General features: G+C 36.1%; 1 protein-coding gene across 2 annotated transcripts in view; it reads left to right on the top strand.

Moving 5' to 3' along the window:
- SPOPL (speckle type BTB/POZ protein like) overlaps window positions 1-15,928 on the top strand; it is a 57,033-nt gene that overhangs the window by 20,336 nt on the left and 20,769 nt on the right. The window contains exons 2-4 of one of the 2 annotated variants that reach the window (XM_081242309.1): window positions 14,812-14,948; window positions 15,351-15,472; window positions 15,745-15,896. In XM_081242309.1, the coding sequence (XP_081098435.1) occupies window positions 14,871-14,948; window positions 15,351-15,472; window positions 15,745-15,896 (352 nt within the window). In that variant the 5' untranslated portion in view covers window positions 14,812-14,870. Of the gene's footprint in view, window positions 1-14,811; window positions 14,949-15,350; window positions 15,473-15,744; window positions 15,897-15,928 lie in introns of those variants that run through there. The other variant, XM_081242308.1, reaches the window with a different exon arrangement.

Here is a 15,928-nt window from a genome sequence, read left to right as displayed (position 1 = left end):
ACCTTAAAAGCATTTCTCTTTATATCTTTTTTTTTTCTCCTTATATCTTAACAGCATTTAGATTTCAGTGTGACTGGTTCCTTTGTAGATAACATGAGAAGTTTTAGGATTTTCTCTTTTTCGGTGGAACTTTGAAATTTTGCCAGGATGTGTCTAGGTATAGATCTTTTTGCAGTAAGCATTCTTGGTAGTTGGTGAGGCCTGACTGGGAACTTGTGTCTTCCTTCAGATCGTGGAAATAGTCTTCTGGTTTTTTCTCTTGATATATCTCTGTTATTTCTGTCTTAATCCCCTTCAGGAGCATTTAATGGCTCTCCTGTTGGAATACTGGATCTCTTCTGTCTGACCTCTGTGTCCCTAACTTCTCTTATTTACTATATTCTTTGTGTATTTAGTTTGTGTCTTCAAAAGTAGTCTTTATCTTTTATTCTCTGTTAATTATAAACATTTTATTGTTTATCTTACCCATTGGAATTATCATTTAAATATATATATTTTTTATAATATTATTTTTGGCTGCGTCAGGTCTTAGTTGCGGCACACGGGCTCTTCGTTGCAGTGTGCAGGCTTTTCTCTAGTTGTGGAGTGCAGGCTTCTCTCTAGTTGTGGCACGCGGGCTCCACAGTGTGTGGGCTCAGTAGTTGCGACGCTTGGACTCTCTAGTTGTGACACGTGGGCTTAGTTGCCCCCTAGCATGTGGGATCTTAGTTCCCTGACCAGGGATTGAACCAGCATCCCCTGCGTTGGAAGGTGGATTCTTAACCACTGGACCACCAGGGAAGTCCCCCATTTATATTTTTAATTAACAAGAATTCTTGTTTTCTGACCACTTGTTCAAAGCAGCTTATTCCTGTTTTATTTAAGTGTACCATTCTGTCCCCTAAATTGTCTCCATTTCTACCAGGGTTATTTTGTTTTATTTTACAGTTTTGGACCTTTTCCCAATTGTCTGTTGTGATTTTCTCCTTTAAGTTTCTCTGCTAACTTGTTCCTATCTAATTGATTTCTCTGCTAATTTGTTCCCATTTATCTGCCTTAAATTTCTTAAAATATCTGATCCACCAATATCATCCTTTTGTATTTTCCAGCCCAGTTATGACTTCATTCTTTTGCAAAAATTTGTTTTCATCTCATTGGTATGTTGAGAAATAAAAAAGATAAATGTGCTCACTTGACTGCCTTGAACTATGTACTGCTTTCAAAGTTCCATCTTGGGTACTACATCTGATCCAGACATCTAGAAATTAGAAAGTTGATGGAAGGCCATGTAATCTGTCACATGAGTTTGGAAGAGAGTATGAAACCCCTTTGTTTGTTTGTTTTGGTTTTTGTTGTTTTTTTCTGTTACTAACATGCTAGAAAGGTCGTCTTTAAGAATTATAAGCTTAGGCTGAATCCAGGCAGGCAGGCAGACATTGCCAAATTTTAGCATTATAATCCTGGGTAGATTATGTAGCCTTTTTGCACTCTAGTTTACTCCCCTATAACATTGGCAGAAGCTTGATTACTCTCCTCGTAGAGTTATTTTGGTAATCAAATTAGACAAATACTTAGGCCTGGCATATAGAAAGCCTTTACAAAATATTTATTCTTGATATTGTTAGATTGCTTCTATTCAGGAAAAAGTTACATATTTTAGATAACTCTTTCCTTATAGAACAGATAAGTTTCTCTAAGGTTGGCTATGAAGTTGATTATTATAAAATAAATTTTCACAATGATTGTTCGTATAATACTGAAGATGCATTTGCAGAGAAAACTTCCTCAATTCCATGAGTTGAAAACCTTGGTTGAAGAAGTCTGTTGGTGACTTGCTGGACTTAGTAGCAAACATACTTGCAGTAACTGCTAGAGATTTTTGTTCCCTCTTAGTAAGTACCTACTGGAATAGTAATAGGGTTCTTTGCATGACTGGACTCATAAGAAGCTAATAAATAACACTCATCTCATTGTATCATTTTTCTGTGTGTGTACTTCTGTAAAGTTATAATAAATATGTATATTTTATGGTCTTCTTGAATGTGATGATAATTCCACTTCCTCTTCTACCCCCAAACTCTTAAATTGTCCAAAAACGCAGCTTCTTATTGTCTCTTACATGAATCACCTTTATCATTGACTTGTCTGTTTTCTAAACTACAAACCTTGATATCCATAATTCCTCAAAACCTTGTCACTTATACCTCTGCTCTTCTGACTTCATTCTCATTGTTGTATAATATTTCACTATATGAATGTACCATAGTTTAACCATCCTATTACTTAGGAATAATTGGGTAGTTTTCAGTTTTTGACAATCACAAGAGCTTTACTGCTTTGTTTTTATATTTATATGTAGAACCCATCAATGAGCAATCTTGTACACATATTTTGAAGAACATATGAATGTATGCTTCTGACTGTATACCCAGGAGTGGAATTGATGAGTTTCAAGGTATTCAATTGTTTGGCTTTAATAGATATTGCAAACAATTTTCCGAAGTGGCTAGACTAATTTATACTTTCACCATCAGTGTAATTTTAGAGATTCATTTCTCCCTCTCTGGCAACATGTATTATCTTTTTAAATTTTAATTTTAGCCATCCTGTTGTGTGAGTAGTGGTTATCACACTGTTGTCTTAATATATTTGTCTGATAACTAATGAAGTTGAACACCTTTTCATATGTTGACTGACCTTTTGGCTATCTTTTTTTTTTTTTTTTTTTTACTTTTTATGAAGTATTTAAGTCTTTGGCGAATTTTTCTGTTCAATTCCCTGCACTTTTTATAATAATTTGTAGGAATTCTCTGTATACTCTGGATATAAGCCCTGTATCAGATCCCTGTATTGCAAATATCTTTTTCTACCCTGTGTCCTGCTTAAGAAATATTTGCCTACCCCAGAGTTGTAAAGATATTCTCCCATTCCCCTCCCCCTCCAAGTTTTATTGCTTTACTTTCATATTTATATCTGAACTAAATCTGGAATTGATCATTGTATATGACATGAAGTAGGAGTCAAGATTTTATTTTTCTATATGACCGTCCATTTGACCCAGGACCATAAAGACCATCATTTCTGTACTGCATTTCATTATTTGTCATAAATATGCTAAATATGTGTACATCTGTTTCCAGATTCTGTTTTCTTCCATTGATCAGTTTCTCTAATTCTTTTCACCAGTACCACTCTGTCTTAATTTCAATAGCTATATTTTAAGTCTTGAAATTTTATACTTATTTTTTATACTTAAGTCTTGATGTCATACACTTGACGTACTTATAGTCCTTTAGCTTTGTTGTTCTTCAAGAATGCTTTTTCATATCCATATAAATTTTAGAATTCATCTGTCAGTTTCCATAAGAAGCAAAATTGGGATTTTGATAGTGATTGCACTGAATTTATATGTCAATCTGGGGAGAATTCTTTACAAGATTTATTTTACATTTCATGAACCATGGCATATTTCTTTTTACTTTTCTCTCAGTACCATTTTGTAGTTTTCAGTATAGAGTTTGTGAGCATCTTTCATTAGATTTACTTCTAGGAAAAGTGGATTTTTAAATTATATTATAAGTGGTATCTTTTAAATTTTCTGTTTTTTAATTGTTGCTAACATATAGAAATACAATAGATTTTTATATGTTACACAGCAACTTGTACAAAATTCCTTGTTAATTCTGTTAGTTTGTACACAATCATGTGTGCTATCTGGGAATGATGATGATTTTCTTTTTTCTTTTCCAATTCTTATGCCTTTATTTTTTTCCTGCTTTAAGGTACTGCCTGGGACTTCAAGTGCAGTGTTGAGTGAAAGTGCTGATAGTGGTCTTTCTTGTCTCATCTCACCTGGAACTCTTACTATAGGGGCGTGGGTATGTGTTTTAAGACACTTTTTGTAAAATTAAAGAAGTTCTTTTTTTTTGGAAGTTATCTTTTATTCGCAGTTTTGTAAAGAGTTTTTATCCCAAATGGGTATTAAATTTTATCAAATGCTTTTTCTGCACCTGTCAGGGTGATCTATTTTCCTCCTTTTTTGGTTAATAGAAAAAACTAATAGATTCTGATGTTAATCACCCTTGCATTACTCAAATAAAACTTCATTAGTCATGAAATATACTTTTTATGCAATCCTAGGTTTGACTTGCTATTAGTTTGCTTTGGATTTTTATATGTATGTTCACGAGACAGACTTTCCTATATTTTTCCTTCTTGTAATGTGCTGGACAGGTTTTGGTATAAAAATTACACTGGTTTTATCAGACAAGCTGCGAAGTTTGTTTTTGTTTTCCATTTTGTGGAAGAGCTTGTGCAGTGAAGCCATTCCTATAAGTTTTCCTTGTGAGAGGGTTTTTAATAATTAAAGTTTAATAAAAATAGGACTTTATAATTTTCTCTTTCATATTGTATGTCAGTTTTGGAAAGTGGTTTTTTCAGGTAATTTTCTCATTTTACTTAAATTATCAATTAAGTTGGTGTGACGTTTTCATGATAGCCTCATTGTCCTTCAGAGCATCATTTTACGTGTTGTAAATTTGTGTCCTCTCTCGTTTCCCTTGATTAGTTTAAAGTTATCGATTTTATTATTTTTTTCAAAAATAATACAAAGCATTTGACTTTGCATTTTTTCTGTTGTCTGTTGTACATTTTTTTTCCTAGTCATTGCTTTCTGCTCATACTTTTATTATTTCTTCTACTTTCTTTGGGTTTGACATACTCTTTTCTAGCTTCCTTAGATAGAAGCTTGTCATTGATTTTCAGCCTTCCTTATCTGATATATGCATGAAAGGTATAAATTTCCTAAGCACTGATATAACTACATCTTACAAGTTTGGAAATTTCTTATCTTTAATATTCAATTCAAAATGTTTTCTAATTCTCATTGTGATTTCTTTTTTCACCCATAGATTTAGAAAGCTATTATTTAATTTTTGGAGATTAGGTATTTTCTAGTTATCTTTTTGCTTATTGATTTTTAACTTAATCCCACTGTGATTAAGGTTTGTACTTTGAATGATTTCAGTGACCAGTATTTGTTTGTAAGGCTTTCTTTATCTTGCAGTAATATGGTTAGTTTTGGCAAATGATTCCTGTGCCATTGAAAATACTTTGCATTCTTTTGTTGTTGGGTGCCATATCTCTTCCCTCAACTCCTGCCTCTCTCCCTCCCTCTGGCCCCTCATGTATATATATATGAATATGTGTATGTATATTTACCTATATATGTCATTAAGATTGTTCTTTCACTTACTGAGAGAAGTGAATTAAAGTCTCCCACTGTGATTTTTGGAATCATCCTATTGCATACAGACACGTTTAGTATTATGTTTTTATGATTGACCATTTTTCTCATTTTATTATTTTCCTTTTTATGTCTCTGAATGCTTCTTGCTTTAAAATTTCTTTTAAATTTTAAATTTAGCTAATGTAGCTGTACCTGCTTTGTTTTGGATAGGATTTGTCAGTTATATATTTATTCTCATTATTTTTAACCTAAACCTTTCTTTACCCTTATACAGGTACAACTTTTATTGCATTTTGCTTTATTGTGCTTCACAGATAATGTGTCTTTGCAAATTGAAGGTTTGTGGCAACGCTGTGTTGTCAGATGATGGTCAGCATTTTTAGCAAGATATTTTTTAATTAATATATGTACTTTTTTTTAGACATAATGCTACTGCACACTTAGTAAACTATAGTATAGTGTAAACATAACTTGTATATGCACTGGCTTAGTAGTTGTAGCGCATGGGCTTAGTTGCTCTGCAGCATGTGGGATCTTCCCAGACCAGGGCTCGAACCCATGTCCCCTGCGTTGGCAGATGGATTCTTTACCACTGCGCAACCAGGGAAGTCCCCATATGCTTAATTTAAAGAGATTTAAGAAGCTTATGATACATGTATTGTTATTATTTTATTATCTTTATTCTTCCTGTTAAGTCTTAACAAAACTGTTGAGCATTATATATTATTATATATTAAGTTTCATACTAACTTATTTCATTATGTAATTATAGTTGATATATATAAAATTGCCTTGACCTCAGACAGTATTTTCAGTTATAACTTCATGAAGCAGTTCTATAACTTTTAGGATAAATATGGTAGTATTTCACAGTTGCAGCGTGATTTACATTTTGTTAGTTGAAGAATTAATACACAAAAATGTTATGATTAACATCACATTTGGTTAAGAAAGCTCCTAGAAGACTTGCGCTGATTACAGATGACAGTACAAAAGAGGTACCTCGTAAATACGCTAGTCACATTTTTTTTTTTTTTAGATGTTGGGGGTAGGAGTTTATTAATTTATTTATTTTTGCTGTGTTGGGTCTTCGTTTCTGTGTGAGGGCTTTCTCTGACTGTGGCAAGTGGGGGCCACTCTTCATCGCGGTGCGCGGGCCTCTCACTATCACGGCCTCTCTTGTTGCGGAGCACAGGCTCCAGACGCACAGGCTCAGTAGTTGTGGCTCACGGGCCTAGTTGCTCCGTGGCATGTGGGATCCTCCCAGACCAGGGCTCGAACCCGTGTCTCCTGCATTAGCAGGCAGATTCTCAACCACTGTGCCACCAGGGAAGCCCCGCTAGTCACATTTTATAACTGGATAGAATTTTGATAATATTCTTCAGACAGTATGGCTTTAAAAAAAAAACAACCTGAACTTTGCTGGATAATTCATATATTCCATTAGTCTGGAAGCTTGATAGCTAACAGACTAGGAATACTACACAGCTGCTGAAAATGTCTCTCTTCAGAGTTATTAAAAATAATCTCTTTAGTACTTTATTTGCTAATAGTAGCTAATTTAGTCTCAACAGTTACAGAAGAGACTTTATAATTCCATTATTTTTAATGACAAAAGAAATATGTGTGTATATGTAGATATGGACATGTATGTGCATATATTTTTTAAATGAGGTAAAATTCATATAACATAAAACTCACCATTTTAACAGTTGTGTTTTTTTAATATTTATTTATTTGGTTGCACCAGGTCTTAGTTGTGGCTTGCAGTGTCCTTACTTGCGGCAAGTGGGCTCCTTAGGTGTGGCTCGCCAGCTCCTTAGTTGCAGCACACAGGCTCTTTAGTTGCAGCATGTGAACTCTTAGTTGCAGCCTGCATGTGGGATCTAGTTCCCTGACCAGAGATCGAACCTGGGTCCCCTGCATTGGGAGCGTGGAGTCTTATCCGCTGTGCCTCCAGGGAAGTCCCAAAATATTTATTTATTTATTTATTTATTTATGTATTTATGTGTGTATTTATGTATGTATGGCTGTGCCGGGTCTTATTTGTGGCACGCAGGATCTTCATTACAGCATGTGGGCTCTTAGTCGCAGCATGCAGACTTCTTAGTTGTGGCATGCATGTGGGATCTAGTTCCCCGACCAGGGATTGAACTCGGATCCCCTGCTTTGGGAGTGTGGATTCTTACCCAGTGGACCACCAGGGAAGTCCCTTAACAGTTTTAAAGTATACAGTTCATTGGTGTTTATAGTACATTCACAGAATTGTGTAACCAGCACCACTATCTAGTTCCAGAACATTTTTATTACTCCAAAAGGAAACCCCATACCCACTGAGCAGTCACTCTCCATGTCTCACCCTCCCTCTAGCCCCTGGCAACCACTAATCTGCTTTCTGTCCATATGTCATATCATATTCTGGATATTTCATGTAAATGAAATCATACAGTGTGTGGCCTTTTGTGTTTGGCTTTTTTCATTTAGCATGATATTTTGAGGTTCATCCATGTTATAGCACATACTTCATTACTTTTTCTGGCTATATGATATTCCATTGCATGGATATACATTTTGTTTATCAGTTCATCAGTTGATGATTTGGATTATTAGCCAATAAACTTTTGGCTATTTTGAATAGTGCTGCTGTGAACATCGATGTACAAGTTTTTGTTCGAACACCTGTCTTCAGTTATTTTGGATGTATAATTAGGAATGGAATTACTTTTTGAGGAACTGCCAAATATACCACAGCAGCTGAAATGAACCATTTTGTTTCCACCAGCAATATGCAAGGTTTCTAATTCCTCCACATTCTCACCAATGCTGGTAATTTTCCATTTTTTAATTGTAGTGTAACCATCCTAGTGACTATTTTTTCCTTCTCTTTGGCTTTCATCATTTTTACTGTGATGTGTCTATGGATCTCTTTGTGTGTATCCTACATGGAGTTAGTTGAGCTCCCTAAATGTGTATATATTGTTGTTTTTCAATAAATTTGGGAAGTTTTCAGCATTTCTTAGAATATTTTTTCTTCTGCTCCATTTTGTCTTTTTTTCCCCATTATATGTATGTCAGTGTACTTAATAGGGTCCCACACTTCTCTTAGGCTCTGTTTATTTTTCTTTATTCTTTCATCTATGGATTGCATAATCTCTATTGATCTCTCAGCAGGTTCAGTAATTCTTCTACCAGTTCATATCTGCTGTATATGAACATGGCCCCTTATGTCATTCTTCCATTTCAGTTATTGTACTTTTCAAGTCCAGAGTTTCCTTTAAAAAACTCATAATTTTTACCTCTACATTGATATGCTCTATTTTTTGTGACATTGTCAACATACTTATTTAATCACGGTTTCCTTTAGTTCTTCACATGTGTATACAACATCTCCTACATAGACAGTTTCTATTACCTACTTTTTCCCCATTATATGGGTCATGCTTTCTTGTTTCTTTGCATGTTTTTTGCAAAGAAAATCTGCATAATTTTATGTTGGAAACTGGACATTTTATATAATGTTAGAAATTCCTGAAGCTGGTTTCTCCCTTCCAGTGCATATTATTGTTACTTGCTTGTTTATTTGTTCAGTGACTTGCGGGGTTATTTTAGTGGAGTTTGTTTTCCTCTCCTTCCATCCACCCCACTCCCCCACCACACCCCCCGACACGTACACACACACAACGCACACATGTGCATGCACACACACAGCCTCTGATGTTACTTCTCTAGGGTTATAGCCCTACGTTTTCCAATGGTTAACGCTGGGATGACAATGGTATTGGCAGGGTTCTTAACTGTCTCTTTCCCTGACAACTTAGAACTGTTACGGTCCACTAATCTAAGGCTAATTGTGCTATAATTTTAGCAATGGCCTGAGACATTAATTGCTGCACGTACTAATCAAATTTAAGTTCCTTTGGAGGAAAGGTTTCCTAAATCAGTGCTTGAGATATCTTCTGACCCCAGGAAGGCTCCTCCTAGTTGTTTCCATTGCTCTCTGGCAAACAAACCAACCTACGTCCCAGGATTCCTCTAATCTCCTCTCAATTGCCTTTCACCAGGACCTCTACTGTTTTTCAGAGCACCCTTGCTCATTCCTTTGCAAATGAATTGCTATTTCTCTAGGAAAAGATTTGAAGCTATCAGTTTTATGGCCTCCGTGCCCCACAGGCAGTATCTCCAGGTCAGGTCTCTGGAGTCTGGAGTGCGTACAGTGATATATTTCTCTCCCAGTGATATCTCTGCTCTAGGAGCTAAGCACTTGGTGGAATGGGGGTAGAGGAGGGAAATGGCACCCTCAGGTCTTCCTGGCTTGGTCCTCCCAGTATGGGACTCCCACCTTACAGGCTGCAACAGTAGCAGTCAGTGCTACAGCAGCACCACACCCAAGGTAGATCCTACATCCCACCCCCGCCCCCCCTCCCCCACCATCTCTTGGCCACATTCACTTGGGACTTTAGCTTCAGCAATAGAATGGGAAGTGTTGACATCCTGCTCTTCCCAGTAAGATGGATACCTGAGCCCCAAGGGGGAAGAGGGAGCGCAGTCAGAGAAGATACTTTTTCAGTATTTTAAAATTTGTCAGAGACTTGTTTTGTGGCGTAGCATACAGTCTAAGTGGAGAAGATTCCATGTGCATTTGAAAAGAATGTGTATTTGTATTCTGTTGTCGACATGTGAATGTCTGTTAGGTTTAGTTGTTTTATGATGTTGTTCAAGTCCTCAGTTTCTTTATTGATCATCTTCCTGGGTGTTCTATATATTATTGAAAGTCACGTATTGATATTTCCAACTATTACTGAGGAATTGTCTGTTTCCAATTTCATTAGTTCTTGCTTGATATAGTTTGGAGCTCTGTTTGCATATATGTTTATAGTTGTTATATGTCTTCTTCATGTTTCACCTTTTTATCAATATGTTCTATGCTACTTTGTCTCCTGTGATAACTTTTGACTAAAGTCCATTTGTCTTATTACTATAGCTACCCAGCTCTCTTTTGGTTCTTCACATGGAATATCTTTTTTCATCTTTTTACTTTCAACTTATTTTTGATTTCCATAAATACACGGAGCCAAAAACATACTTTTCTAGTTTTGTAGAAATTGGCTTTTTCTTTTGAGCACTTCTTCAACGCTTCACCATTTACAGCTCTGCCTTAGTCTTCACTTTCTGCTTGCGTGATACCTAAAGGTCAGCCAGAGTTGATAGCTTAGGGTCGTCTCACATTTTTTCCAAGGATGTGTTTGGACTCAGTTATGCACATGACCTTCTAACTTCCCCTGTATGTGTGAGAGCTTTTAAAAGCCCTTTTCTCCCAAGTATCTTTCTCAGTTTCTTTCTCCCCAGGCTTTCCTATCTGGCTGATGATGGCCCCAACACTTAGCCCTGTTCCAGACAGGTACAGTAATACATTTGCTTTTAAATGGTTTTGAAAAATGCTGCCACCCAGAATGCTGCTTCTACCCTGCAGAAGCTCCAAGGCAGGTGAGACAAAGGCAAGCCCTTAAGCTGATCCTTCAGGAAGGTTACCAGCCTGTACAAAGCACACCCCGCTTTGCCATTTTCAGTGAGGTCTATATGCATATACTTTACTACATCTGTAAATTTCTATCTATATAGTTTAGGGATTCACAGATACACAAGAATGTGAAGAAATTCTTTGCTATGCTAGAACTTTAAGATGCAGATAACTTCTGGTAGGAAGAAGAGGTTTGGTGGTAGGAAGATGGTTGTTTGACATACGGTTCTTTATATATATTCTGGGTATTTGACATTCTTTATGGTGAATTTATGTAGCTGAGTGTGTGTCTGTTACGTATGCCTAATAGAACAGGGGTCCTCAACCCCGGAGCTGTGGACCAGTACCGGTCCATGGCCTGTTAGGAACTGGGCCATACAGCAGGAGGTGAGCAGCAGGCAAGCAAGCGAAGCTTCATCTGCCGCTCCCCATCACTCGCATTGACGCCTGAGCCATATCACCACCCCCCACCCCCGTCCGTGGGAAAATTGTCTTCCATGAAAGCAGTCCCTGGTGCCAAAAAGCTTGGGGACCGCTATAATAGAACGTTAAGTCTGGCACTCAAACATTTTTTTAAGTAGAAAATTACATATGTGTTTATTCTAATAAGTCTTGCTTTTTAAAATAAAGCTATAAAACATCACACTTAAAATTTTTAAAAGAAACATATTTAGAATATGGATGAAACCTTTATTTGTTAATTTGTGTAGATTGTTCACAGTTATTCTCTAGATTTTATATTAGTTACGCTCTTTCTGCAAGAACAAGAATAGGAAGTCCTGAAGGTCTTGAATGTAGCTGATGGTCTACTATCTTTTTTTTTTTTTAAACGTTTGAAGAGAAGAAAAAGAAAATAGAATACTGGCAATAGCACTGAAATGGACATTAGGAGATCTTTGTCTTTGTCCTTCTTCTGATATTTATCCAGCAATGTAAACATGGGCAGTTTATTTTTCTAGTCTAGTCCATTTCTCTCATCTTGGTCCTCAACTGTAAAATAAGAGTTGGACCACACAGGTTAAGGGCTGTTTCAGCTCTGTTATATCAGGAGCAGCAGCATTATTCTATGGAAAGAGTATAGACTTTGGAGCCAGGCAAATTTGTGTTCAGCCACTTTCTGGTTAATAAAGTCTAAAGTAAGCTTTCTAACTTGTCTAGTCATTTTCTCATGGTTAAGGTGGGGTTATTAACATCCATCTCATAGAGTTGTGGAGGAATAAACAAGGTACATAATGTCTTGTAAGTATGCACAAATGCAGTCTGCTCACCAGCATTCTTCATACCCCCATCACATAACTACATCATTTGAAGTAGTTGGAAAAAAGACAAAAATCTTCGTAAACTTTTACTTGGTTCTTTTATGTATATATATATATATATATATATATATATATATATATATGGATTATGTTGTGAGTTACACTTGAGCAAGGTAAAAACTCTTGTAGAGGCATTAAAGAACTTTTGTTTTTTACTCTAGATTCTTTAAACTTATGTTTTCTTTATTTTATTAGTATTAAATTGGCATCTTCTTATAGAAAGTTAAGTATTAAGGATTATGATTAAAGTTTTCTTTGACTTACCATCTTCTTTGACCTAATGTCTCTCAATGTCTACTACTTGGAAAGTCTCTCTCTCTCTCTCTCTGTCTCTCTCTCTCTCACACACACACACACACATTTTCTGTGGGCTAATTAAGCATGCAAATAACTGATTTTCTACTTCTTTTAAAAATAATGACTTGTATCTCTGTTAATTAAAACATAATAACATACTTAGAAAATATAAACAAGTAAAAATAAGCAAAAATCTCACCACCCAGAGGTAGCCTCTGTTAATACTTAGATATATATCTTAGAAGCATTATCAGTGCCAAAGTTCAACTCAGTGTGTCTATGTGCCAGTCTGTTTTTCTTTATGCACCCATACTTGTAATAACTCTACAAGCATACTTCGTTTTATTGTGCTTCACTTTTTTGCACTTCACAGATACTGCACTTTGTACAAATTGAGGGTTTATGGCAACCCTGCATCAAACAAGTCTATTAGTGCCATTTTTTCAACAGCATTTACTAATGTCATGTCTCTGTGTCACATTTTGGTAATTCTTAAACTATTTCCAACTTTTTCATTTGTTATGGTGATCTGATCAGTGATATTTGATGTTACTATTGCAAAAAGATTATGATTCTCTGTAAGCTCAGGTGATGGTTAGTTACATTTTTAAGCAATAAAGTATCTTTTAATTAAGGTCTGTACATTTTTTAGGTGTAATGCTATTGAACATTTAGTAGACTACAGCATGGTGTCAACATAACTTTTATATGCATTGGGAAACCAAAAATTTCATGTGACTCACTTTGTGATAGTCGCTTTACTGTGGTGGTCTGGAACCGAACCCTCAGTATCTTGAGCTATGCCTGTATGTGCTATTAGTGAGGTCCTTTAAGGCATACTCTGTTTAATGTTTTACTTTAAACATATTTTGAATACTTTACCTGTCATTAAGAAAATTAAGTACATTCTTAATGGTTGCATAGTTCTGTGCATATAAATATATCACAAAAACATACTACACTTATACTTATTTATCTTTTCCCACAGTTGTGATATTTGTCCCAAGATGAATTTCTAGGATGAATCTGAGAAAAAAATTTCTTTTGATACTAATTGTAAGATTGTCCTACAGAAAAGATTTGCCAGTAAAGTAATATCTGCTTCTCTGCAGTTTTCCTGGCTATAGGAATTGACAACAGTTTAAAATAATCTTTGAAAATAAATACTATAGGTGAAAAATGGTATGGATGCTTTTTTTTTTTTTTTTTTTTTTTTGCGGTACGCGGGCCTCTCACTGTTGTGGCCTCTCCCGTCACAGAGCACAGGCTCCGGACGTGCAGGCTCAGCAACCATGGCTCACGGGCCCAGCCGCTCCGTGACATGTGGGATCTTCCCGGACCGGGGCACAAACCCGTGTCCCCTGCGTCGGCAGGCGGACTCTCAACCACTGCGCCACCAGGGAAGCCCTCTTTTTGTTTTTATGTATCTTTCAGGTAGCTTTCTTCAGTCTTTGTTTTCTTATTTCATACTATTGTTTCATTGGTTGTAGACACAGAGCAGATATTTTCTTCTGCATTTTGAATGAAGTCCTTCCTTTTTTTTCCCTTAGTAGTTTCTTTTTATAGGACTCTTGTGCTTTTCTTCACTCATTAATTATTCTTAAATGAAAACAGTGTTCTCCAGACTTGATTCCTTGTACTGGAATGTAATCTCAACACCGCCACCCATACCCCTGCAAAGTGCAATACTTACGTAGCTCTTCTGGATTTTGCCTCTTTTCTTTTATAGACTTTTCCAAGTTGCAAAGCACCATCTAGTCACTAATGTCCTGGCCAGGTTATGATGATTAATTATGTGTCCAAACAGATGTAGTTCAAGAACAGCCAATTGGGAGGAAACTTTATGAGACGGTACATATTATCTGGTAGGGAACACTCTGATAGGGACAAAGTCTTATCTGAGAACCTGTGTGTCTGAGATAGAGGTAGATTTCTGTGGAATATAATTCTTCAGCATTGCCTGTTAAGTCTCATTCTGTGTTTTTAGTTGGTCAGAACTTGGGGGTCTGAGAGACGAGTAATATTCGTAGTTTCCAGGGCTGTTCTAACTTCGTAGCCCTTTGGATTTTCATAAATATGTCAATGGAAAGGTGAAGGAAGGTGAATCAGATATTAATTATTATCAGTTTCCACGTTATTTTGTGATACTATATTTTCGATCTTACTATTAAGCTATATGTTATTTTTTGATTTGTGACAGTTTTGGAAAGTATACCTTTGTGTAATAAAATCTGTAAGTATTAACTTCATTCAGATTTCTAGTGTTATATGGCATAAAGTTTTATGGTTTTATTTCTTAAAAAAATAATTTTCATTAATTTAAATGAAATCCTCACGTTTCCTCATAATGTAATTTGAGAAAGTAATTGTCTTATGACTGTTTAAATACTTCTTTCCTCTTGATTCAGTTAAACTTTTTGATTAGTAAATGAAACTTCTTTTCTTTGTAGTAAAGCACTCAACTGTGTGGGATATTGCATAAATCTTAGAAGACTGCAATAAAGTGGCAATGTCTCGGGAACCCACCCCACCTCTCTCTGGAGATATGTCTGCTGGTCCTATAGCAGAAAGCTGGTGTTACACACAGGTACATGCTGTTAAAAATGCCTTCCTTGGGCTTCCCTGGTGGCGCAGCAGTTGAGAGTCCGCCTGCCGATGCAGGGGACACGGGTTCATGCCCCGGTCTGGGAAGATCCCACATGCCGTGGAGCAGCTGGGCCCGTGAGCCGTGGCCATTGAGCCTGCGCGTCCGGAGCTTGTGCTCCGCAACGGGAGAGGCCACAACAGTGAGAGGCCCACATACCGCAAAAAAAAAAAAAAATGCCTTCCTTTATGTCACTTACAAGTTGTGTAGTATTTTGAGAATATTGTGAAGCACTTTGGCATTGTTACTAGAAGTGTTAGAAGAGTGGGTCAAAGAATGTTTAACATGTGACAGGTCAAGAGTGTAAAAGTCATCATTGTAAAAGTGCTTTTCTGAATGTTTTAGGTTAAAGTTGTAAAATTTTCCTACATGTGGACCATTAATAACTTCAGTTTTTGTCGAGAGGAAATGGGTGAAGTGTTAAAAAGTTCAACATTCTCATCTAGCCCCAGTGACAAAATGAAATGGTAAGATGTTTGTTTGTTTTGGGTATATGTTTTTGATATGATCATCAGCTACTTTAAAATTTTGTTGTTACTGTTTCTGAATGGATATTTGTCTAATTTTATATTAGATTTATAATAAGTTCCTAATAGTATAGAGAATTGTAAAGAACTGTGAGGATATTGACAGGAGTGCTGTTCTATTATTAAGATTTAACAAATGATTTCAGTATTGCCTCTCTCTTGAATGTTTAAAGTATTATTTTCCTCCTTGTGAGCCTATTGTTTTATTTTAGGTGCCTGAGGGTAAATCCAAAGGGATTAGATGATGAAAGTAAAGACTACTTGTCCTTATATTTGCTTTTAGTCAGCTGTCCAAAAAGTGAAGTTCGAGCAAAATTCAAATTTTCCCTTCTGAACGCTAAAAGGGAAGAAACAAAAGCAATGGGTAAGTGATTTTCAAACTGACTTGAAGAAGTC

Source organism: Mesoplodon bidens (genome assembly GCF_964165515.1).
Source record: "Mesoplodon bidens genome assembly, chromosome: 8".
Taxonomy (NCBI): Eukaryota; Metazoa; Chordata; class Mammalia; order Artiodactyla; family Ziphiidae; genus Mesoplodon; species Mesoplodon bidens.
The sequence above is the reverse complement of the archived record's forward strand: the minus strand, read 5'-3'. Positions and strand labels throughout refer to the sequence as shown.